This window comes from Lampetra fluviatilis, chromosome 57, assembly GCF_964198595.1.
Source record: "Lampetra fluviatilis chromosome 57, kcLamFluv1.1, whole genome shotgun sequence".
NCBI lineage: Eukaryota > Metazoa > Chordata > Hyperoartia > Petromyzontiformes > Petromyzontidae > Lampetra > Lampetra fluviatilis.
In genome coordinates, this window is record NC_136331.1 from 7,032,999 (window position 1) to 7,059,597 (window position 26,599).

Sequence of the window (26,599 nt, forward strand, 5' to 3'; positions counted from 1 at the left end):
CTGGCTGATGGACAGCAGCGGCAACTGTGGTGGACAGATAATACACACGCCGGTGAGCGTGATCACGTGGTGTTGGCAGAGGGGAGGAACTAGGTCAAGGGTCACGGAGGACCCCATCTGGAGGCCCCTGGAACCTGCTAGCGGGTTCGAGAAGGGAGGCGTGGTCAGGGCGGAGCCAGGCCGCGCTCTGAGCATAAAATGAGCCGAGAGCGGGGGGCTCGGGGCTGCCGGTTCTGGGAGTGGACTCGCCTCGTCGTTGCTGTTGCCTCGTCGCCGTCGTCGCTAAACGTCTCCGCTAAATATTGCGCTGGGTAGGAGAGTAGTTGGCTATCTCAGTCAGCGCCGTCAGTGTTAGACGTCTGATGTTGTGTACAGGCGAGGCTAAGCTACTGTGGAGAGTGTGCGGACGAGACTGTGAAATTTGTTCGTGAAGAAAGTGCCTCCTAGAGCCTCTGTCTCTGAATCGTTGATACTACACTTACATTGGCATGCTGGTGCCTTGCCCACCACACACCCACCCTACTGGTGGCAAAAGATTTGTTTTCAACATTTTTGCGAAGACGGAGTGCGCCCCCTACAGCGTTAAATGTTCGAGACCGTGAGCGTAACGACGATGATGTGGATTAGGGCATCGTTACGCTCACGGTCTCGAACATTTAACAATACGTAATAGCCTCTAGGGTGCGACCGTTCGAGACAAACCAGTGCACGTTGTTGTGCAGTCACATGGTGGTGGGGGATTGCATCATGGCTTTTGAACGCGCCTGCTGATCTCAGGCACGAGTCAGTCCTGGTGTCGTTAATCGTCGAATTTAGAACACAGATATCGTGACTCATACTTGATTTCTTTTGGGTGAGACAGTTTTTTGGGTTAGATAGTCGTGTGGAAGGCGTGTATTTTTAAAACATAACCATCCACCACCTAAACAAACTAAACTACGTCTTATTTTACCAGGAAAAACCCCACTGAGCTACAATGTAGCAATTTTTCAGAAGCGAGCTGGCTATCACCGATCAGAGCTCAACCAAGCGGCTTATCGCGTGGAAATTTACAGCAGCCAAATATGCGGAACGCGTGATGTTAATTCTCAATGTGGAGGGAGAAAAACCCGGAGGGTTCGGAAAAAAAATCCACGGGGAGGGAGAGAGACACGCAACCTCCAAATATACAACAGGCGTCAGGGTCGGGATCGAACCCACGACCTCCATGTATACCAGGCGAGGTGGTTAACATCTCGCCACCTGACAAAGACAACCAACTAAAGTTGTCGCGCCACGGGCATGATGTTACTTCGGACTTGTGCGAGCCAAGGGCCAGGAATTCGATACTCCGTCGCCGGCGTTTAGAACGCAGCGAGTGCACCACTGGGGTACGTTTTCTTAATTGATTGGCAAGATAACAAAGCGTGTAACCATGACCATCAAATGTAAACGCACTCATTCATTGGCTGAAAACATTTTAATATATAGAGGACCGCAGAGCTTGGGCAAGTGTTGGTAGAGCCGGCTCCTCGTCATTACCACGTGACTGCTGCTGCTGCCTTCTCGCTCATCTTGGGTTCCTCCTCCTGGCGCCTCAGAGTCGTCCTCTCTCTCTCTCTGAGTCGTCCCCTCTCTCTGGGTCATCCTTTCCGAGTCGTCCTCTCTCTCTGTGTCGTCCTCTCTCTCCGAGTCGTCCTCTCCGAATCATCCTTTCTCACCTATCGTTCTCTCTCTCTTTCTGAGTCGCCCTCTCTCTCTGAGTTGTTCTTTCTCTCTCTCTCTTTTTGAGTCGCCCTCTCTCTCTAAGTCGTCCTCTCTGAATCATCCTTTCTCACCTATCGTCCTCTCTCTCTCTTTTTGAGTCGCCCTCTCTCTCCGAGTCGTCTTCTCTCTCTCTCTTTCTGAGTCGCCCTCTCTCTCTAAGTCGTCCTCTCTGAATCATCCTTTCTCACCTATCGTCCTCTCTCTCTCCGAGTCGCCCTCTCTCTCCGAGTCGTCTTTTCTCCCTCTTTCTCTCTGAGTCGCCCTCTCTCTCTGAGTCGTCCTCTCTGAATCATCCTTTCTCACCGAGTCGTCCTCTCTCTCTCTTTCTGAGTCGCCCTCTCTCTCTGAACACCGCGTGACGGCACAGCGTTGCGCAGCTTCACATGATTCATTAGCATCATCATTTTCCCTGCCCTCCGAGTTCACTCGTACCAAGTTGGGAACAATTACTCCGCTAAATTGCTCAGCGGGGGGAATAAACACGGCTGTAGCAGCAGCAGGAGCAATCGACGCCCTACTGGCACGACTAATGGCTACTTGGCAGGGCCAGATGCTGAATCACATTGTGCTGCACAGGGACAGCTGCCAAGGTGTGGGGGGGGGGTGCCCTTTGAATGATTCAATTGAGATGTGATAGAAGGCGCTGCTTTGAGATGCTGACTTCACTATATATTTTTTGTTATTTTACCAGGTAAGGTTGGTATCACAAATGATAGCTCAACGAAGTGGCTTATCACGTGGAAATGTATATCAGCCAAAAATACGCTAAACGCCTGCTGATTATAAATGTGGAGGGATACACCTGAAGGACCAGAAGAAAAATCCACGAGACCACGGGCGGAGAGAGAGAGATGCGCAAACTCTAAATATACTGGCGTCCAGGAGGGGATCGAACCCACGACCTCCCATGTGCCGGGCGAGGTATCTACCATCTCGCCACCGTGGTGGCACCACTCAACGTCCTATAAATGCTAACACAATAATAACTATTACTACTACGACGGCTATGATGCTGGCGAACTCCTTCGCATCCCGTTATCGGTTGATTGCCCTTCACATCGTCGCAACAACAAAAACAAAAACACCCTCGCGATCATTCCGTGGTCTCCCAACAACGCCGCCTCGTTCCTACTCTTCAACCCAACATTCGGTCACGAGGTGCAGCAGCAGCAGCAGTTGCAGCAGCCGGGATTCAAAGCGGACACGGCACACCTCAGGAATAAATATGATAAATAACTATTGCGCCACAACACGCAACAACAACAACAACAGCACACACACAAAAAAACACCCGTGCATCCGGTACGATGTTTCACGAGCCAAAATAATTATAATGATGATAACACGATGCCCGATTACCCCCCCTTCCCCTCTCCCCGTGCTTGGCTCGGAGGTCAGAGGTCAGAGAGGGTGCCGGGTTGTTGGCGCCACCATGGAGAGGGCCTTGGCGGTTAGGGTGGCTGGGTTTTTCGGCCGAACCCGTGTTTCAAACTGGGTTCTCGAAAGGGGGGGCAATCGAGGGTATTGGTCTCAGCCCGACCGTCAATGACTGGAACCCTTAATCTAAAAATACAAATTACGTGACAAAAAAAAACCGCCATCACTTTAAAATTGGGTGCCGCACTTAATTTGTCTGAATTTCATCTCGTATGATTAAATATGTCGTGATAATAGGGCTTTCCCCTTTTTTCTGGCAACAAAACAGCTGTGTTAAGATGTTAAAACACCAAACTGAAACCTTTTACAAGGAATCATGTCGACATTAGCCACAATGCTTGTGGTCAGAATGCAAACAAAAAACATACTCTGATAATATATCGGTTCGACCGTCATGTCGCGAACGTTGCTCTTATGTGGCAGAGTAGGCGGGATATCGGTGCCCTCTACTGTGTGACCCAGAGGGGGCACTTGGCATACTCTGCTATGCTGACCAGAGGCAGCAGTTACCCACGCTTTAACCCACCGCACCTGCTGACCGACCGACCAACCATAGCGTGCCCATTCACACCGCTGGGGTGGGCGGAGGAGAGGGCATCTGTGTAAGGAACTCGCTGAGCCCCACCCCCCTACCCCGTCGTTTCTAATCCCGGCGCCATCGGGAGATGGAATCGAATTCCGGTGGCGCCAAGAACCGACCTACTACAATGGCGGGCGTCGTCGTGACCACGAACAAAAAAAATGGCCACAATAATTTTGCGCGCAACGTGAAGTTAAAAAAAAAGTTAACGGACGCAATGCGTTGAATAGTGTGGACGTGTCAGGCCCAGGCCTTGCAGCTGCTCATTTCCCCAGGCCGTGCCATCACCACCGCCGCCGTCACCCCACCCCTCCGTGGCGTGGCCGCACCCCCCGACCCGCCGCCCCATCAGGGCGACAGCAGCAGCAGCAGGAACATGTTGAGGGCCTCCTCCAGCAGCGGCTCCAGCTCGTGGATGAACTTTCTGAGCATGCGGCTGTGCTGCTGGCGCTCCTCCTCCAGATCCTGCGCTATCAGCTGCTCCACGTCGTGGCTCTTGCTCACGAACGCTTCCTCGGCCACCTGCGGGACTCGCCACGCGCGCGCGGACGTTCATTGTTGTTATTATTGTTGTTTACACCATTGGAACCTCATTTGCCAGTAAAAAATATGATAATTGGTTTTTTTTTACCCTTTTATCTGGCAAAAAAACTGACACCTTTTTTTACAAGGAGTCATGTTTGCATAGACCACAATACCTGCAGTCAGAGTTATGTTTTTTGTTTGCATTATGACTGCAGGTATTGTGGTCTATGCAAACATGACTCCTTGTAAAAAAAGGTGTCAGTTTTGTTGCCAGATAGAATGGTAAAAAAACAATTATCATTATTGTTGTTGTTCGCGAAAACGGCGCACTTGGGGGCGGTGGTGAGACGTTATCTCCCTTGCCTGGTATGCAAGGAGGTTGTGATTTCGATCCTGACCATGCGGCCGATCTCGACGGATCTCCGACGCTGAGCAGTGAGTGGAACCGCGTCGTGTTTTGGATGGGCGACCGCCGTGCGGTGTTATTGGACCACTGTAGTGGCACGCTGTGGGCCACAGGGTGGCAGACGAGAAATGGAACCGCATCTGAGCCGACGTGCCACGAAGGAGATGGAACGGCGAGACCGGCTCGCGCGAGGCTCGTTGTTATGTCACGAGGATCGTGAGAGAGATGGCGACGGCTCGGAGCGGCCTTCATCCAGCAGCGGATCAATCACTGCTGCTGATGATGAAATGTAAAGGGTGGTTGGTGTGTGTGTGTGGGGGGGGGGGGGTGAGGGGGGGTGGCAGGACGAAGGAGGCACCTGGGTTTCGTTCTTGATGGCCTGCATCTTGATCTCATTCTGAATGTCCCGCTCCGCAGTCGCCCTCTGATCCCGCTCCTGGCGCTTGCTCCGCTCGTCGCTCACTGCCAAACCAAAACGCAAACGACAACAGTCGCAGAGAGCCGCATGCGACAGAGTCGGCACAGTGGCCTGAGACCAGCAATGCGGCCGGTCTCGACAGATCCTCGGAAGTTAAGCAAGGGAGCGAAACTGGATAGCGCTTTGGATGGGTGACCGCCGTGTGGAGTTATAGACCACTGTAGGGCCACGCTGTAGGGCCACGCTGTAGGCCACGTTCTAGAGCCACGCTGTAGGGCCACGCTGTAGGGCCACGCTGTAGGGCCACGCTGTAGGCCACGTTCTAGAGCCACGCTGTAGGGCCACGCTGTAGGGCCACGCTGTAGGGCCACGCTGTAGGCCACGTTCTAGAGCCACGCTGTAGGGCCACGCTGTAGGGCCACGCTGTAGGGCCACGCTGTGGGCCGCAGACGGAAGTGCACTGTATATATCGATGTACAGTATTGTTCTGCGGGCGCCGCGGTGGCGAGATGTTACCTACCTCCCCTGGTATGCAAGATTTGGTGGGTTCGATCCCGACCCTGAAGCCCGTTGCATATTTGGAGTTTGTGTCTCACTCTCTTCCCGCGGCCGCCTGGATTTATCCTCTGGGCACTCCGGTTTTTCCCCTTCACATTTAGAATCAACGTCGCGCGTTTAGAGTATTTGGCCGCTATAAAAATGTTCACGTGATAAGCCACTTTGTTGAGCTATCATTGATGATAGCCAGGTCGCATCTGAAAACAATCTCTATAGCCTAGTGGGTCTTACCTGGTAAAATAAAAATAAAACAAATTAGTTGTAAGCTATTCTCCCACATGTATGGCTTCCCAACGTCACGCTGACCAGCGCGGTGGAATATGGAGAGGGCACTCGATCCAGCCACAGACTCGCAAAAGGCCCGTGGCGTGTTCACGTGCACAATCGCTTCCGTGAGCCCCCAAAAAATAAAAACGAATCTGCACGCGCGTCATGAGCGTGCCCTCCTCCCTCGGCGTGCGTGAGGTTTTCTCCTACTCTGGCTGTCGCCTGATGATGCCGGTCGTAGTAGTACTCGAATTGTGAATGTTGTGGGTTTACTCTCCAACACACACACACACACAACGGTTGGTGCTGAACGAGTAACGAATTTGGCACGTTATCTTTCCGTGACGAACCTTAACTAATCGGCTTCGTCGGGTTCTGGTGGTAGGCGTGTTTAATGACGACATTTATATTTGCGCGATCTAACCACGAAAAAACGAAAACAATCGATTATGGATTTTCTAACGGCCCAAACGGCTCACGGCTGAACTCCCCTCAGCAGAGTCCTGGGACTCAACGAGGATTTCCTGCGTTGATTAAAAATAAAATGCATTGTTATTATCACTACAATTCCCCTTTTCTGTGATACAATACATTTAACAGCACTTTTTTAAAGAAATGTGGGGGGGGGGGGGGCGGGAGTTATATCTGTGGGCATCTTTCGTATTTTTATGCCTGTGGGTATTTTCTATGGGCGATGGGTAATTAAATGTCATGGCCAGGGGACCGTTCTTTACAAATTAGTCTGTGGTACTTGCTCACTAGCCGTGGATCCATTTAAGATTGGTCCAAGGGCTCGTCCAAAGATTTGCTCATTAGCTTCGGAGAGGTAAGATTCACCCGAGATATTTAAAAGAAATGACCCCACAGTTAGAACAGATTCTACCCTTGTAATCATAGTAATTGGAAACACATTCCGCTGACCAGTCCATTTTTTCCCCAACTTATTTCATTTTTGCCCCTCCCTCTGTCGTCCAGGGCTTCATTCCTCGCTGAATATTCCTCCCGGTTTGCCGTGGTTGGTGATGCTTAGCGCAGAGGTCGCCAGTTCCGCGCTGGACGTCCCCGCGTGGCAGCTGAAACAACCGCACGCGGCGTTCTTAAATCTCCATCGGCCTCTCCTCCATCCACAGCAGCAGCGCGAATGAAAACGGCGCTATGAGTCTATCGGCAAGGTCATCGTCGTGGGGTGAACCGTGAGTACTCTCGCACCTATTCCTCCGAGACGTCTGGCACCACGTGGAAGAGTAGGCCAAACATTCCCTACAGAGGGGCCTTGCCGACAGCTGTGGCGGGAATTTCAGGGCTGTACTTCAACATGTTTCTTACCCTCTTGGCCGCTGGTAGACCAGAGTAAGCACGTTGATAAGTCGTCACAGCCATAGCGAGAGGCGTACAGACAGACCAGGCAAAAAAATAAAGAAATTAAATCTCTGGCTACCATCATCAGGCCGTGAGCGACATTGTCCTCTGCCAGCTCCATCGCTGCAGTCAAACACTGCCTCCCCCCCCCCACTTTGTTCAATGTCACCGCCCGTTACATCAATCATGTTCCGGTGGAGAGGGGCTTAAGAGATAAGAATGAAAGCGACCTTTAATATTCAAAGACGAATTTCATTTTCGCGTGCGGCCGGTTTTGCGCTGCGTGTCTGGAGTATTCAGTTCGCAGACCAGGGTGGGGTTTAGAGAGGCGATTGCGAGGCTGCACTTTTTGCCTCTTTACCTACAAGCTCAAATCGTCGGATGGGGTTTTTTGACTCGGCAAACAACAATCCCTCCCAACAAAATGCGCCCGGCGTTGTGGGAAGCGCCTAAAACCTCTCTGGCTCCCGGCATAGAAATGTGGAATGCCCACCGCTCCGCTTATGGTTCGCAGCCAATGAAGACGAGTCTCGTATGAGCAAGGAGAGGACGTGGGCGCGGATGAGAAAGAACGAGCTTTGTAGCTCTTCGGATTCCTCCGGCATAAATAAATATTATGATTCTGAATTGGGGAAGGTGGCCCAGGTGACCGAGAGACGCTGAGCCGACACCGCTGAGATCCTGGGATCAGAATCCAGCCACTGCATGTGACTGAACTGGCGTGCATCTCAAGTGTGCAGTGAGTTGATGATCTCAGCCCATGCACCAATGAATTCACATTCAAAATGAAATAAGTAAAAGCACCACGTAAAATCTGGGTTTACACTTAAGTTGTTCTAACTTCCAGCTGTCGAGACTTAAAACGTCAGTTTGAGTTTCACGCGATTTAACATTACTCTCCTGTGCGCTGTGTGGCCCAGAGGTATTTTGAACCTGGAATGGATCTCAGAGGTTGCTCTCTGATATCCGCCACACTGGTTCGCTCCAGAACACGCGGGGTTGCTCTGGTTTGCGCGATCCAAATGGATTGTTCGTGTCATTACGCGGCGCCTGGGATTAATTACAAAGTGTGAAAGCGATCTCTTGCTCAAATGAGCGTAGACGAGGCAGTTGCTCATATGCCACTTTTAGCCCTGAAGCCAGTGGTGGAAATTCTACATTCCTATGGTGGGTGGGTGGGGGAGCGGTGCGAGTCTTTCCCGTTGTGACTACCGCAGAAAAGCGGTACACTCATGTTGTCGACCACGGTGACAATTATGGGCCGACTTTGCATTGTGAGGACGAAAATAATAATTTGAAAATGTCAATAAGATAGAGAGAGAGAAAGAGGGAGGGTGGTGAATTTGCGGGGGGAGGGGGGGAGGTGGGGCTGGATGACCGGGGCACGTGGCCAGGTATGAGCGAGCGTAACCACGGTCGGGATTCACTTACGCCGCTCCGTGCTAAGATTAACCCAGGCGATCATTGCCATCAAGACAGCTGCCCAGGGCCGCCCCCCACACCCCCTCCCCCCACCCCGAGAGCACCAGATTTAAATAAAGAAAAAAAGCTACATTTTTAATTCTCAGTGATGGAATCGGCCAAAGATAGTGAATAAAAAAAACAACCTAATACGATGGATTAATTGGTTACGGGGACGAGGCTATTAAAATCTCGCCACACTTGTGAACCCGAGTTAGCCTTGGGTCGGTTGTGAGCGGGATTCGATCCCCTGAGCTTCTAATCCGTGCTGGCTCTGAGGCTCTGGCTCAGTGTTAAGGCCACCCCGAGTCAGCGAGTCACGTGACCCCCCCCACACCCCTCCTTGACTCTCTTACGCCCAAAGACCTAAGCCCATGTGGCACCCAGACGCTCCCAGCCAGGAGCTTCTTGACCCTTGGCCATCGCAGCCACATCTCAGAAAATACACTCCTGGTTTCAGAGGTGGCTGGGCTGGCACTGCTGAGATCATGGGGATCGGCATTATCTCCTTCACATGAAACTGGTCCTGGGGCCTCCTCTAAGTCGACTCGGCCTCAAATGAGTACCTGGTGTGATTTGTAAAACATTGCCACGAGGGAGACAAAGGCGGCCACACCACCCCATCGCGCACCGTGCCGGCCTTCATAGGTGCTCGCTAACAGCACTTGCCCCGATAGTCTGTTAAGGCTACACGGGGGATCTTTGGACTTCGCACTTTGAGTAACACAGCACGCACAGAAAGTGCCTTGCGGCTTAGTGCCAAATGACGGCTGTTATTGTTGCTGCATCTGCATGTGCGTGTGTTTGTGAGTATGTGCGTGTGGTAGGGCATGGTGTTGGCCAGCCACCCCCTCGTGTGCCGTTCCGGCCTTCACAGGTGCTCGCAAACAGCACTTGCCCCACAATCTGTTAAGGCTACACGGGGATCTGTCTTTTTGCGTGTGATCATGTGTGTGCACGTGTGCGAACGTGTATGCGCGCGTGTGAGCGCGTGTGTGTCGTGCGTGTGAGCGTGTGCGCATGTGTGCGTATGTGTGTGCTCGTGTGTCCGTGTGTGGGAGCGTTTGTACGAGTGCGTGTGTGAACATGTGCGTGTGTGAGTATGTGCGTGAGTATGTGCGTGTGTGAGCATTCCACGTGGCCATCCGCAATGGTTTTTCGTTGTTTCTGGAGGAGCCCCGAGGGTTAAAATTCAATCTCCTGGCTCCGCCAAATGGGGTTTGGCCAGGAGACGTCATAAAAGCCTGACCCCCCGGGGCCTCCGGCACAAGCTTATTAATTACAGGTTTATGTTTACTTCGTAGTTTAGTGGTGGTTAATTGAAGGTGGAGGGGTTACCAGCCCCTCGCACCCGTCCAGAGCCCCCGTTTAGCCACTGTGGTGGTCACAGACGCCATGAGGGGAGAGGCCAATGGGCATTGGCCCTCCCCCCACAGCACTGCCCACGACAATGTTGCCCGTCCGGCACCGCGAGGAGGTAGGAGGTTGTTTTGCCGACCCGTGGCACCTGCTGGGTCTGCCCCGTGACCTCCTGCCAGCGGGCGTTCGACACTTCACGTGGCCTCAAGGTGCACATGGCCTGGCACAAGCGTCGTGGTGACGTCACCGCCACTTAGTGGCGAATGGCGGTTGTTGTTGTTGTGTGAGCATGTGCGTGTGTGAGCATGTGCGTGTGTGAGTATGTGCGTGTGTGAGTATGTGCGTGTGTGAGTATGTGCGTGTGTGAGTATGTGCGTGTGTGAGTATGTGCGTGTGTGAACATGTGCGTGTGTGAGCATGTGCGTGTGTGAGTATGTGCGTGTGTGAACATGTGCGTGTGTGAGTATGTGCGTGTGTGAGTATGTGCGTGTGTGAGCATGTGCGTGTGTGAGTATGTGCGTGTGCGAGTTCCACCGGTGCAGCAATCCGATCCGCGCTGGAGCATATCCCTGCCGGGCTGGACGGCGGACAAGTTGGGTGTCCCTTTGCAGGAGCCATCTCAAGCCACGGCCCCACCCCCCACCTCGCCGCCTCCCCCCCCCTCCCGTTGGACTCATGTCACGCGTCGCACTTTCAACGCTTCCTCGAGCACCTGCCTTGTTCATTGTTTTTGTTGTTGTTGTTGTCGGCAAAAATTGTAAAAGAAAAAGGAAGAAAGATGAATTCTCACCGATCTCGTTTTTCTCCGCGTCGGTGACGTTCCTGTCGGCCCTGAGAATGACTTTCCCGTCCATGTCTCTGCGGTCCATGAACAGCTTGTAGACATTTTCCTGCTGTGAAATAAAAAAAAAACATTAAACGAGCACAATGCATCGAAAAATAAAACGCAGAGGCATTGCTTTAATGAACGACGGCCTCCGCATCCCATTTGAACATTTGAGAACCCAATTCAAATGTTTTTATTCCATCCCAACCCCCATTTAACGCCGACGGTGTCGCCAAGTGAAGTTTTAGTGATTCAGTCCACGCTGCGATTGCGAGAGAGTAATTGGCAAAAAAAACCTAAATTGAGCGAACTGCAAACTTTTCCTCTGTGAGCCGTCGACGGCTCCTGCGGTTCATCTATGGTGGCGGCGTGTTCACGTGACGTAACAGTAGTTCACCTATGGTGGCGGTGTGTGCACGTGACGTGGTGAGTTCATGTGAAGTGTTCACGTCGTGGCGTGTCCACGTGACGCACCTGCGGCTCTCCTATGGTGGTGTGTTCACGTGACGTGGCACGTTCACGTTGAGGCGTGTTCACGTGACGCACCTACGGTCCACCTATGGCAGCGTATTCATGTGATGCAGCATGCACACGTGACTCGGTGTGTTCACGTGAGGCAGCGTGTTCACGTGACCATTGGCCCGCCCCGCCTGTATCGCTCAGGCACTCAGGAGATCTGGCCAGATGGGACCCCCCCTCAGAAAATGTTATTATTGTTACAGGCCTCGCAGTCGTGCCGCTGTGCAGTAGTTATGGGCACACTGGAATCGTGATCGAGAGGTGCGCTGCTTTGATCCCATCTCCTGGCGTGGCAGTTGAAATGAAACGATGGTGCAGGTTTCTTAAAATCAACCAACGCCCATGTCCCTCTTTTGGGGACACACGTCTGGCTCCACTGTGAAGGCGCCCCCTCGCCTCCACAGGTGGTAAAGGTGCAGCCCTGCCATTGCTGGCTCGCTCGCACCACTGTTTGGTGAAAGGGGCTGCCAGCAGAGGCCTCCACTAGAGGCCTTGCATTCAGAAGAGGCCACCGCTAGAGGAATTGTGGCCAGAAGACACCTCCGCTAGAGGCGTTGCCGCCAGGAGAGGACATCGCTAGAGTCGTTGCGGCCAGAATAGACCTTCGTTAGAGATCTTTGCCGCCAGAATAGACCACTGCTAGAGGCCTTGGAGCCAGAAGAGACCTCCACTAGAGGCCTTGCCACCAGAAGAGACCTCCACCAGAGGCCTTGCCATCAGATGGGACCTCTGCTAGAGGCCTTGCCATCAGATGGGACCTCTGCTAGATTCCTTGCCACCGGACGAGATCTCGGCTAGAGGCCTTGCATCCAGAAGGGGCCTCCGTTAGAGGCCTTGCCGCAGGTGGACGAGCAGCGGTGACGGAAACGCAACTGTCTTCAGGGGGTCCTCACCTCCTCTTCGCGCGTCTGCGCCTCATAGTAGTCGTCGTGCACCTTGTCGATGAGGGCACGGAACTTGCGGTAGCCACCAGGCTTGTGCAGCTCCTGCCGGTCCACCTTCTCCCTGATGGGCTGGTAGAGCTGCAGCAGCCGGCGCTCACAGCGCTGCCACGACACCTCGCTGTTCCGCGTGATCAGCTTCGCATATTCCCTCGTCAGCTCCACCTGATGGGGTGGGGGGGGGGAGTGAGGGGATGGAGGGTTATGGAGGATAGGGGGGAGGTAAAGGGAGGAGAGAGAAGGAAGGTAGGAGGAGAGGGAGGGAGTGAGGAACGGGAGGGGTGGAGGGAGGTAGCAAGGGAAGGAAAGAGGTAGGGAGGGTAGGGAGGTGATGGAGGGAGGGAGGGGATGGAGGTGGGAAGGGAGAGGATAGAGTTAGGAAGGGAGGGGTGGAGGGAGGTAGCAAGGGAAGGAGAGAAGTAGGGGAGGAGAGAAGAGAGGTAGGAGAGGAGGGGAAAGGTAGGGAGGGGAGGGAAGAAAATAGGGATGCAAAGTAGGTAGGTAGGGAGGAGAGTGGGGGAGGGTGGCAGGGAGGTGGACACTGCCGTGGATGGTGAACGAAGGAAATGAGGGAGTGGTGATGTAGCTCAGGTGCGGCGTGCTGTGTGGAAAGAGCGGGGAACTTTGGCTGTGCATTAGTACATAACCGACAAAACCCGGGACTCGTAATGTCCCGGGAAGAGTTAGAGATATCCAGAGGGCAGAAGCTGCCTCCTCAACAAGGGGACGATCCAGAAAAAGCCAAAACAGGTGGCAACACTGTCTGGCTCAACCAAAGAGAAAACAAAGACTTGATTGAATGAATTGATGGACATGTGAACGGACGAACAAAGGCACAGACGAATGAACAGATGGATGAGCGGATGAACGGTGGATGAAAGGGGACGAAGCACGTCTCACCAGCAGCTCCTTCTCCTGCAGGTGGTCACGGTCCAGCATGGTGAGCTCGTGGTAGAGCCACACCGCCGGCTCCACCGCCTGCTGGTGGTACCCGTTGATGAGCTGCAAGGGCAGCGGCAGCTGCAGGAGACAAGGCAAGAGGCGCAGCCCTGCGATTACTCCCTCGAGTCGCTGCCTCCTCCGCGTGCTACAGGGAGAGCTCCTCCAGGAGGGGGTTCGTGATGTCCTACTCTTCCACACTGGCGAGCAGGTCGGGGGAAGTGGGGGGGGGGCGGGTTCTAAGCCCCAAGCACGCACCTCGAGGTTGGCTTGGGCCATCCTGGCAGCGTAGAGCGTCATGGCGGCCTGCTTGGCCTCACGGTTGGTGGTGGTGAGAACGGCACGCAGGGCACTCTCGATGCACGGCACAGCGCGGCGGCGCTCAGCGCCCACGTACTCCTCCACCAGCCGCACCAGCGCTGAGCGCACGCGGGGCCGGGTGCACGGGAGATGGGAGAAGAGACAGATGAGACGGGACATGGGAGATGATGCGGCATGGGGCACGGGAGATGGGAGATGAGACACGGGAGATGGGAGATGGGAGACGAGACACGGGATGTGAGGTACGGAAAAGGGAAACGAGACACATGGCACGAGGAGGCAGAACCCCCGAAAATTCGACAAAACCCGAGCTGCCGAATCGGCGACATCACACTCACCCAGGCCGGAGAAGACGGCGCCGTTGATTTGCTTGAGGCGCGCCGTGCCAATGGTGTACCCCGTGAAGGAGTTGGCCGTCTCCATGAACAGCTCATCCAGCTTGTCATCCGGAAGCTTCTGCAGGTTGAGGAGGCTCCGCAGGTCCGTGGGCTTGGGGAACATGAAGCACTTGCGCTCCTGTGCGAGAGTGGGAGGGCGGGGTGGGAGGGGCAAGGGAGGGGCACGGCAAGTGATGTCATAAGCCTGGGGGTGGGGTTGGGATGCGGTGCCAGTTGCCGCATGAGGCTAAATTGGGGCAGAAATTTAGCCAAATTCTCTGCAAAACCGAGATAGAGATACATCCAAATAGAGCCAAACATGAGTCTAAACCGGGTTAGAGTTATAGCCAAACATGACTATAAACCGGGACAGATATTTAGTCAAATTCGCAGCTAAACCGGGCTAGCGATTTAGACAAACACGAATCTAAACTGGTCTCGAGATATATCCAAATGCTCGGCTAAACTGGACTAGAGCTACAGATAAATATGAGGATAAAGCAATGAATGATTTTGCTTCTAGCCCTATCCAGGGCTACAACTCTGACCCAGACCAACTCGAGCTATAAAATGGGTAAGGATATCACTTCTCGCATTCGCCAATAATTCTCGCCGTGCACACACCGGATCAACCCAACTGCTTTAAATCCAAGGGGAACAATCCATCATCGTGGTAATAATTACAAGGTTTTTTTTTTTGTCGCTACACATATACGACACGTGTCGCTAATCCCGGCAATTAATATCGTAGGCTATTTCGGTCGACTAAAACAAAACACCACGACACGCATACGCTGAACTTCTTACGTGGCCAACCGCGTGCTAAATCGAGCACGTGCAACGCAGTCGTCCGCGTCAAGTGTTTGACTTTTTTTCTTGTTACGCCACCTCTCGAGCCCCCAATTTGAGCTGCTCGCCTGAGCGTGCTTGCCCGCCAGAGGACACCACGCGCGAGGCCCCTCCCCCCTCCACCCCCACCGCCACCCCCCACCTCCACCTCCCCCCCCCCAAAAAAACACCTTTCAGCTCAATTACACAGCCAAGGAGCAGGTTAAAGCCCCCTACGACAAACGGCCAGAGGCGCCGGATGGGCCCAACCAGTGGCAAAAAGCCTTGGGAAGAAATCACCACCCGTTAGCTGAGTGCGACGGGGCGATGGATGGGGGAGAGGGAGAGCCCAGATCCTGGCTGCTCTTGGTAGCGCTGACAGCAGCGTCGTGTTTACAATAATTTATGGCGGGCAACACTTTTAATTTGGATGTCTAAATTAACAATGAGCAGCCCATAAAAAAAGGCAGTGTACACCAGAGGTCGCAAACGGGTTTTGATTCCTTACGCGTACCCGTACCCGGCCGCACCAGGGTCGCAAATGGGTACCCTACCCGTACCCGGCCGGGTACGGGTAGGGTACGGGTACGGCCGGGTAATCAGATACCCGTACCCTACCCTACCCGTACCCGGCCGGGTACGGGTAGGGTACGGGTATCGGGTACCTGATTGCGACCTCTGGGATAAAGCCATGTTGCAGGCGCGGGTGGGTTGATTCTAGGAACTTGAATTGTGAGAAGAGACAAGACGTTAGGAAATGAGTGACAAATAGTTACTCACTACCCGTACCCGTACCCGGCCGCACCAGGGTCGCAAACGGGTACCCGTACCCGGCTGGGTACGGGTAGCCGGGTATCGGATAGGGTACGGGTTATCGGGTACCCGGTTGCGACCTCTGGTGTACACCCCCCCACCCCGTGGTAATGGGGCCTCATCGGCAGTGGGTCACGTGGCATGGCTGTGGTTCGTGTACTCCGCTAGCGACGGTGAACGGAGGAAGGTAGCGATGAGTTCGGCGGCCGCCCAAAAATTCGGAGGTGAATTCACGGAATCATCCGACGTCGCTCTCAGGTCGATACAAATAACTGAGCGGTCGGATTTGTGGAAAGGTCTCGCCGTCATTGTCCTATGGGCAGGGCTGAGATCATTAGCTCGCCTACACTCGAGAACGCGGTTGAAGCACGGACAGCTGAAACCCAGATACGAACTCGTGGTCTCAGTATTTAGCTACTAATTGTTGTTATGATTAATTTGCGAGCATGTGGATATTGTCTGCAGTTTAGCATTTTCTGGCCTCATGCTCGACCCATGATCGTGTACTGGAAAGCGTAGGACTACCTGTGCGGTGGGTGGGATTGATTGAGAATTAGATGGGGTTTGTGACCAGGAGTTAGGGCCAAACATCAGAGTGAGGAGGCCGCTCGCTCTGTGGACGGGGCTCGTGTTTCAGTGGGCGTGGTCACGTAACAGTGGGCGGGGCTGCCGCAGGGAAGGCCTGCCCCGCCCACGATGGCGGGATGTTAACTACCTCGCCAGGTATGCAGGAGATCGTGGGTTCGATCCCGACTCGGACGCCTGCTGCTGTATATTTGGTATTTGCATGGTCCCTCCACATTGGGAATCAACATCACGCGTTTACAGTAATTGGCTGCTTTCTATATTTCCACGCAACGATGATAAGCCACATTGTTGCACCATAATTTGTGAAAGCCAGGTCGCTTCTGAAAAAAAAATGTGAAGTGGATAGTTAGTTAGTCCTGGCCAGGTTCTTTTTTTTTACCGACACCCACCTTGAAGTACTGGCACAGCAACTGCCTCTGCGCGTTGACCTCATGGCCGTCCTCCTGAGGGTCGACGCGCATCTTCAGGAAGTGCTCCATGTAGTCGTCCGAGGTGCACGCCTCGCCGTTCACCTCCAGCTTCATGGTGAAGTCTCGCAGGCAAAGCACCAGCGAGGGGAAGTAGCTGCCGAAGTCCGAGCCAGGCTCGTGGGCGTTCTGCCGCGTGTCCGTGCGCAGGTGGTCCGTGAGGTTGAGCACGAATCTGCGTCGTCGTGGTGGTGGTGGTGGCCCACGCTGGTTAAGGGAAACGGCCGCATTAAAAAAAATCACATCATCATCCATCATCGACACGACAAGATACCAAACGTCCCGGTGGTTCCAACAAGTTTTTCCCTGGTGGTCCGAAGCATTTGGAAACATCACTATGTTGTCACCACCTCAACGTTTTCTGGCATCGTGTCAAACTCACGTTATGCGGAGGCAGAGGGTGGAGTTACCTGAGGAGTGGGCGGAGATATCTTGGTCGTGGACGGGGCTGCCTGACTGGTGGGCGGAGCTATCTCGTTAGTGGGCGGGTCTCCCTGAGTAGTAGGCGGGGCTACCTGAGTAGTGAGTGGGGCTTCCTAAGTAGTGAGTGGGGCTACCTCGTTAGTGGGCAGGGTTACCTGAGCAGTGGGTGGGGTTACCTGAGTGGGTGGAGCTAACGGAGGGGCTGCTAGCTCACCATGGGTTGTAAGAGTATATTTTTAGATTATCTCCGCAACGTTAAACATCAGCTCATGACGCCAGGTCAAATCACAGTCAAAGGTCAGATCTACATCTTGACAAAACGCCACCGTTGTGATTTCCCCCTTGGTGATGGACGATTCACACGTGCGGCCATACAAACAAGTGCTGCTAGCGCGCATCTATGGGCGGGTAGCCAACACCACGCACGGCAGCCTTTGTCTCCCCGGTGGCGATGTTTACACGCCGCACCGGGTGCTCATTTGAGACTGAGTCGACCTAGGGTCAGACCCAGGTCCGGTTCAAATAATAGTCACTGGCGTTGGCCGCGAGCGAGAATCGGAACTCGGGTCGCCGGGTTCGTAGCACACACACACCTCGTGGAACATCCCAGGACGCAGCAGAGATGCATTGCTACGAGCCACGAGCTACGGGGCTGTGTGTGTCCGTTCGTTCGTTTCGATTTGTGCCAAATTTAATATTAACTCCACGCTGTCCTCAGCGGAGAACGATGATGGCTTTGCGATAAAGACCACTACACTACCGCTACCCCATCACACAGCCGCCGTTCCCCATATAGACACGACAAACACACGCGACTCCTGGCACCCAGACTGGCAGCCCTCTCTCCTCTGGCGGTGAGCTCTTCCCCTGGGCATGTTGCTTCTTGTTTTGTTTATATGAAGGTCGCTGTCCTCTTGCCAAACACCCGTATTTAGGAGGCCATAACTCAACGGCGGGCACAAGATAAAAGAGAGGGGGGTGGGGGTTGTAAAATCCACACGTAGCTTAGCTGGTGACGAGACCGTGCCACATGGGTCATTGTCGCCCGCGGTGCGCCTGACGGAATGCTCGTGATGATAATTGACCGTAGGGGTCACGAGCCCCCCCCTCCCTCCGCCCCCACCCCCTCCATGGATGCGAAAAATCCGGACACCCGAAGCTTGCGGAGAAGGGGCCGTAATTTTAAAATGTCAAGGGGTCTCGACGGCCGTGGCTGCTCGCGGTGTCCCGGGAAGACCTTGTAGCGTTGTTGGGCTCCAACGGGAGACTTAAAGCCAATGGCCACGATGGCCGATTAGCCAATCGTACCGCGATGTGTCACGCGACTCGGTCTTATACGAGTTCCGTGACGGACGCCTCCATGGCTGCGTGAGCGAGAATGAGCAGCACCACCGAGTGTGGCTTCGGGGCAATGGGCGGAAGGCGACCGCAACACGTAAGCTCTGCGATGTCACCTTCTGGAGTGGCGTTCTTCGCCACGGAGTTGATGCACTTGCTCCCTGTGAGAGTCACGTGACTTGACTTGGGGTTTATCTGGGAGAACCTGGTTGGGTTGCAACCTAAATGCACGCGTGCGTGTATCCGTATGTACTTGGACGTGTGTAGGTGGGGTAGAAATATGGAGCCCCATAAGATGTGATAGAGATTAAAAAAACACGAATCTCTAAATCCGTGGAAAGATTTTATGCGGATCTATATAGCACAGGATTCATCCACCCCCCCCCCCCCCATGAGTCGGAATGTTTGAATCCCAGATGTCACATCGGAGAAGATCACCGGTCCGTCTTGCCAAACATTCATTGGTCTGCAACTGCAGTCACGCGGAGTCGGGACACGCGATGATGATGGATGATGATGTCCTCGGGGTGGGGTGGCGGGGGCAGTGTGCACCTGGGGGGACGGTGACCTGTCAACCACGAGGCACAGCTTGCACCACCCGCCCCGGGAGACAGCTCTCTCTTTGGGGATAATGTAACGCACACACAAAGACAAAGGTCCCCCCCCCGTATAGCCTTAGCAGACTGTTGAGGCAAGTGCCGTTAGCGAGTAGCGGCCTAGGAAGGCCGGCACGGCACGCGAAGGGGGTGGGTGGCAAGGAGCACGCCCGACCGCCTTTGTTTCCCCAATAGGTGACGATTTTTTGTACACACCAGTTACTCATTTGAGACTGAGTCGACCTAGCGGAGGCCCAGGACCGGTGTCGACCGTGAGCGGGAATCGAACCAGGTTCGGAACACAGTGCGCTAACCACTGCGCCACCGCACCCCAGATACATACACGCACACACTGGCTCACTCAGCTACCCGCCACGCACCCGCTCCCCCCACTCAACACCATCGCGACAAGACGCACGGCGCAGGCGAGACGTGAACGAGCGCGGGTTGGTGGAACACACACAGAGACGAGGAGTGCCTGGCTCTATTCGTCCGACTCAAGCTCGAACACTGAATATTTCCCATTGATCCCGACACTTAAGTTACGGTAAAAGTGACTCGAACATGATGCTGCTGCTGTCCACCACCAAACATTGAAGACGGAACGGACGGCGAAGCTTCCGTGCGTACGCTCTTATGTTGAACTGCTTTCGCATCGCGCGTAGCCACCAGTGCTATGCATCGGTGCATCGCAACAGACGAGGGCATGGCAGCACCGGCCAGCGGCGTGGCTTTTCGAGTGTGCAGGCGGTGCAACTGCACCGGGCGTGCGCGGCTCGTTAAGGGGCCTCAAGAAAGTGTGGGAAGAATTTGAACATCGGAGGGGCCAAGGGCAAACCACCCCGAGACGCCACTGGGCAAAGCTGCGGCGTTACCCAACACCCGTCGCAAGTGCAGCCCACCGTCGGCTGGTGGACGGGGGAGATCGTTCCACCTCGAGCACTCGGCCCAGCAGGGGCAGGGAGCGGGGAGAGGAGGGGGGGGGGTCGTGTGTGCTTGGCTTGGGTTTGACCGCGTTGTTGGCATTCGGTTTGATGGAGCCAGCCAGAGGATTTAGGGACATCGTTCGGATTAAGTTTGACAGGGGCCGGGGGAGGTCTGATATATATCCTCTTTTTTTCAGGTATGACCCACTGAGCATATATAGCTCTTGTTTAGAAGCGACCTGGCTATCACAAGTGATAGCTCAAGTGTACAGCAGCAGCCAATTACTCTAAACGCGTGACGTTGATTCCAAACGTGGAGGGAAAAACCGGAGGACCCAGAGACAAATCAACGCGACCACTGGCAGAGAGACACTGAAAACTCCAGCAGGAGACAGGGTCCAAATCGAATCCACGACCTCCTTTATACCAGGTGAGGTAGTTAACATTTCGCCACCGTGACGCATAGACATCGTCCAGCGTCCATCCGCACAGCCCGTGCCCAAACAGTAGGGAGTGGGGGAGGCTGATACATTTTTGGTTACCTCTTTTTTCTCTTTTCATCATAATCACCACTTGATGTTATTCATGCCGCTCTTCCAAATCAGTAACATCTCCAGGCGCCCTGCAACAGGGTGGCAGCTGCCCCTGTCTGCCATACGGTGAATGTAGCGCCAGCCAGCGAGTGGGCATTAGTCTCTGCCAGTAGCGTGGAGGGAGCGATGTTCCTAAGTGCCTTCGCAGTTCAAGTCATTCGCGAGCCATTGATCAAGTTCGGCATATTTTGGACCGTGACGCCGGAACAGACGGGGCCTCTCCTTCTTCGGCGAATGTCACCCCGCGAATTAGAAAGCGCACAGCCCCACGGTTGACCACGGCCGACCAAGCGCCAGGCGCCACCTCGTCAAACATCGTCGCGACACCACCAAAGGAGGAGGGACCCGTTGTGCAAAACTTTCCACCTTCAATATTTTCGAGCTGGCAAGTTGGATTGACCACGGGGGGCGGCATACTGAGCTGGCTAAGCTGCCCGACTCGTGTTCCCACGCTCGTGCGTGAGAGCGCGCGCGCGCGCGCGTGTGTGTGTGTGGTCGGGAACGTCGTCAAAAAAATCTGGCAGATTGTGCGGCAGTGATGTCAGCCCCAGCCTCCCCCCCCCAACGCCCACCCGCACGGCCCAGGCGCGTGGCGGTTCTGGCACGCGTGCCGATTTTCGTTGGCAAATGCTGGAGGTTTTTTTTTTACCTCGGAAGGAAGGGGAAATAAATGATGTATGGGCGGATTAAGCCGTCTGGCTCAACCTGGCCGTACGTTCGGGTTTGACGCTCGGTGGTGGAGGAGACGGGCGCCCGATCCACGAGCGACCCACACTCTGGTGGAAACAAATGAATTCGCGTTTTTTTCTTGATTTTTTGATGGACTCTAAAAGACTGGGAGTCAAATTCGGCAAGCGCTGAAGTCACAGCCACAGCCAGAGCTTCGGTATTCGCTCTGAACACTGCGGCGTCTCATCATTCGCGTGTCAACAATTCCACGACAGGGCAGAAATGTTAAACGGCTGGCTGCCGTGGCAATGCGTGCCTTGCGTCTACCTGCTTTTAGAGGATAGAGTTGGTGGATCACGTAGGGCTGCAACGGTGGCGAGATGTTAACTACCTCGCCTGGTATGCAGAAAGTCATGGGTTCGATCCCGATCCAAACGCCTTCTGTGTATTTGGAGTTTACACGTTCTCCCCGTGGTCGCATGGATTTTTCTCCGGGTCCTCCGGGTTTTCCCTCCACATTTAGAAACATGCCATTAGATTGTTGTGCTGCTATAAATTTACACGCGATAATCCACTTCGTTGAACCATCATTTGTGGCCAGGTGGCTTCTGAAAAAAAATAGCTATATAGCTCAGTGGGGCGTTACCTGATAAAACAAATATAACTTTGAGATTTGTGAAACTCCCAACCGCCACAGGCTGCGATGTGGCCAAGCGACGGCAGTACAACAAAGTGGGTCTGTAAAATTTGTTTGTGTGGACCTCACATAAAAAAATAAATACCACTTGTTTGTGGAATTGGCTAGAACACTCGAGCACATAACCCTCCGGCAAAACAAATATTGAGACTCAGCGCGGCTTACCAGGTGAAACATTAATCGCACCTTGTAATATCTCAAGAGTTTCATTTTGACGCCACCGCCACTCGACACAGGGCAAGCCACCGAATTTATCTGCAGTCCACGTGCACTTGTACCGAAACGTTTCCGATAGATAGTGGTGCTTGATAAACACATACCACGCTCGACCGTAAATGAGGAATGTGTCTATGCGCCTGCGTGTTTGGGTGGGTGAGATTGGGTGGGTTGTGTGGTCGGGTGGCTGGGTGATAGGGCGGTTGGATTATTTTGAGGAATAGTTGGGTGGTAGGGAGGTTGGGTGGCTAGTAGTCGTGTGGGCTGGGTGGCTGGATATTTGGGTGGCTGCGTGGTTGAGTGGCTGGGTGGATAGTTGTTATGGTGAATGGTTGGCAGGGTGGCTGGGTGGCTGATTGGTAGGAGGGTTATGTGGTTGGGTGGTTGAGCGGCTGGGTGGTTGGTTGATAGGGTGGTATGGTGGCTCAGTGGTTCAGTAAATTGGTGGCTGGGTGGTAGAGTGGTAGGGTGGGTAATTGGTTCAGTAGCTGGGTGGCTGGGTGGTCGAGTGGTATGGTGGCTCTGGGTTGAGTATCTGGGTGGCTGGGTGGTTGGTGAGGTGGTTGGGTCAAGAGCTCATCAGTTTGGAGTCAAAGTGTCCCAGTGCTCAAATGAGTATTGGGCAGCACTCATCTCTCTTGGTGGTCCCGAATTATGTGAATTCCACATTCCTATGGCAGGTATGAGTTGATCCAAGGTGTAACCACTGGCATCTTAAAAAAGTAGTTATCATTGCATTATCCCTCGTGAGAAAATGGACTGAGTCATTACGTATAAATCCTGTACTATGTTTTTAAATATGTATCAATGCTGTATCCATGAATTGTCCCCATGTGTAGTCACAGCCGAGTCTCAGCCTCATAGACATCAAAGGGGCTACAGCAGCAACATCAGAAATTAAATAGCATGCATGATGACATGCATACTAACCCCAAAACACCAGACAAAGCGTGATCACAAGGCCTAGGAGTAGATGTCACCGTGGACAAAAACCATTGATGCCACCACCACCGCCACCACGGTGCACTACCAACGTCGTCATCCCTCCACCAGATCCCAAAAATGATGCACAGTCGGACACAAGATCTTCAACACCTGCCCTTACAAGTACCACAACATCGGCCCTTAGGTCTCCTCTTCCCCTTGATCGCCAGACCCGTGGAGACCACTCCAATGCCCCGTCTCGACAACCGGCCCTCACCTATCCTGGGCATGTGCGTCCGACCCCAACACGAGCTTTTTTTGGCCACATCAGGAGGAATCTTCCCTTTGGCACGGACCGCACGTACCACAAGTACCACACAGACACACACACCGTGGCCACACCGCGGGAGGTCAAGCACCCTGACCCTCCGACACCCACATTGCTGTGCCAGAGGAATCTTCCCTCTCGCACGCACTGGATGCACGCACAGACTGTTGGGGCAAGTGCTGTTAGCGGGCACTTATGAAGACCGACAATGCACACGAGGGGGTGGGTGACCGACACCACACATGGCCGCCTTTGTCTCCCTAGTGGCGATGCTAACACATCGAACCAAGTACTCAATTGAGTAGGCTGAGTCGACCTAGAGGAGGCCCAGGACCGGTTCAAACAATCGTCACTGATGTTGGCCGTGAGCGGGAATCTAACTCTTGTAGCCAGGTCCGTAGCGCAAGCGCGCTAACCGCCACACTACCGCTCTACACAACCACACGTACCACACAGACAGACACACACACACACCGAGGCGACACCGCGGGAGGCCAGGCACCCGGACCCTCCGACACCCATACAGGGGTGCCCGAAGGCCCTGCCGCGGGGCCACTATTTTTGATCGACGAAGGTCGTCGACCTCTCTTCCACACCCCCCCGCCGTCCCCTTCACGCTCGGTGTAAAGGATACCGTAGGTGCTCCAAGCCGTCCGTGCTCAGGATCCCCGTGGTGTTGTACACGAGCATGGAGCTGAGCAGCACGCTCATGACGAAGAGCCACGTGTCGTGGTCGTTGTCCGTGTCCCCTTCCTGCACAATAGAGCCGTCACCGCCGCTGTCACCGACACCAAGGCAAACGCTTGACGGCACCACCGACCGATGCATCCTTGCGACCGCTCCGAATCTGCGGTGCGCTCAGCTGCCATTCCCGTCAGCGGCGCTTGTCAGCGGTCACCCTTCGCGATGATGTGAGCCCCCCCCCCTCACCCACCCACCGCATGGCATCACTTCTAAGAATTATAAAAGCGCGAATTTCTCAACTTGAGCCGCAGCCGCGCGGCGGGACACTCCCCGTCGTGGGCTGTCGGTGCGGTTCGAACTGCCGAGAAAATGTTTTTTTTATCTTGTGACTCGCCCACCAATCGTATCCTTTAATGTGTTCTGTCGGCATCGCGTCACGTGACAAGGACACTCTCGCATTCGGAAACATCTGCGGTAAGCAGAGGATAAACCGCGCGCGATGCACTGCGTAAATGGTTTCGATTTAAAGCTTTCGTGACTGCAGGGATTCATCTTCTTGGTTCTTTCGGTAAAGTCACGTGGAAGGGAAGTAATAAAATAATAAAAATAAAAGATGATAAAATAATTCTCACGATGTTTCGGCCACAACGCAAGCAGCCGTCCTCAGGTGAAGACCAGGTCTGTCGGGGAGACAGCGTCGTGGACGAAACGTCGTGAGAATTATTTTATTATGTTTTATTTTTATTATTGTATTACTTCCCTTCTACGTGACTTTACCGAAAGAACCAAGAAGATGCGTAAATGATGTAAAGAACACTGGCAATTTTGGCGTTATGTGGTCTGACACTGGTGAGACTAGGCCATAAAGACGTCTACGTTGTAGGCCAATTAGTTTCAAAGACAATGCATGTATTATCAAAGTATGTTTTGTTTGCATGTTCACCACAAGAACCGTGTGTGGTTCATTCAGACTTGATTCTTTTCAAAAGGTTTCTATTTGGTGTTTGAACATATTACCACCTGTTTCATTGCCAGAAAGGGTAACATCTATTCTTATTATTCATTCTTTGATACTGGCAAAAAAAGGGGTCCCATGGTAAAGAATTTAGATGGCTTTTTATTGATTGATTTTGAATCTCTGGAATGCGACTGTGGTCACTCGGAACAGAAGCGTGGAATGTAACGGGAGACTCGATGCGCGCTTCGCAAACACGGAGGAGGGGATCATCGCAGCGACGATGACAACGATGACGATCGTGACGACGATGCACCACCCTGCAACTCTGGCCGCAATCATGTGGCTCAATGAGCTCGTGGTAAAACTGAAGCTGTTGCTCTACATCGACATCGGCCGCACGAGGAGGAGGAGGGAGGAGGAAGACCCCGAACATGATCGCACGCAGCTATTTCTGCAGCGACTTCAAGCGACGCATTTGCGCTGGGGGCACACCTTTTAATCCCTCGCGAAGATTGTTCGTCAAGTGTCAATCAAAGTGACGTTTTTTTTAAGTCTCAGCGCTGACATTTAGCCACGTTAAACGGCAATAAACCGAGTTTTGTATGCACCGTATGTACTGCATGTACGTACGTTGAACTTATTTTGCGCCGTACGTAGCCAACCGTGCTAATTGGAGGTGCTGAGTGTCGTTGAGTCTGTGGGCAGTGTTGAGTCTATGGGCAGTGATGAGCGTATGGGCAGTGTTGAGTCTATAGGCAGTGTTGAGTCTATGGGTAGTGTTGAGTCCATGGGCAGTGTTGAGTCTGAGCAGTGTTGAGTCTAGGGCAGTGTTGAATCTATGGGCAGTGTTGAGTCTGTGGGCAGTGTTGAATCTATAGGCAGTGTTGAGTCTATGGGCAGTGTTGAGTCTGTGGGCAGTGTTGAGTCTATAGGCAGTGTTGAGTCTATGGGCAGTGTTGAGTCTGTGGGCAGTGTTGAGTCTATAGGCAGTGTTGAGTCTATGGGCAGTGTTGAGTCTGTGGGCAGTGTTGAGTCTGTGGGCAGTGTTGAGTCTGGACAGTGTATAGTAGTTTGCATGATGAACTGCTTTTGCGCCATACATAACCAATCGCGCTAATCGGAGGTGTGGGGGAAGCACAACAAATTACAAAGGCAACAGAGCAGAGTTTGAATTTGATGGGATTGTTGTGTGCGGTCACAACGCCTGAGAACCCAGTTTCACCCAGCCTTGGGTTCTCAAGACCGGTCTTGGGCCTTAAGAATGGCTCTAAGGCAGTCTCTCAACTCAGAATCTTGATTTTTACTGGAGGAATCCGACGAGCGATAAAGCTCTTTCCCCCCAGATGTCCAGTAGTTTCACAGATGGCCAACTCTCACCCATGAACCTTTGGGTGACCTCGCTCCTATGAGCAATTTCGATGTTTCTAAGAGGTGAAGTTCAATCTCTAATGATCACGTTCGTACAGTTCAACACGCTTTCGCGACCACTATTATTCATGAAATAGGTTCTTG

General features: G+C 53.5%; 1 protein-coding gene across 1 annotated transcript in view; it reads right to left on the reverse strand.

Annotated features, from left to right (window-relative positions):
* Positions 1-3,877: 3,877 nt before the first annotated feature.
* Positions 3,878-26,599, reverse strand: part of LOC144950405 (guanylate-binding protein 1-like) — a 29,963-nt gene continuing 7,241 nt past the window's right edge. The window contains exons 3-11 of the mRNA XM_078880519.1: positions 24,080-24,198; positions 16,658-16,910; positions 14,001-14,178; positions 13,600-13,760; positions 13,303-13,422; positions 12,355-12,567; positions 10,907-11,009; positions 5,053-5,156; positions 3,878-4,285 (exon numbers count right to left, since the gene is read on the reverse strand). Of these exons, the coding sequence (XP_078736645.1) occupies positions 4,112-4,285; positions 5,053-5,156; positions 10,907-11,009; positions 12,355-12,567; positions 13,303-13,422; positions 13,600-13,760; positions 14,001-14,178; positions 16,658-16,910; positions 24,080-24,198 (1,425 nt within the window). The 3' untranslated portion in view covers positions 3,878-4,111. The remainder of the gene's footprint in view (positions 4,286-5,052; positions 5,157-10,906; positions 11,010-12,354; positions 12,568-13,302; positions 13,423-13,599; positions 13,761-14,000; positions 14,179-16,657; positions 16,911-24,079; positions 24,199-26,599) is intronic.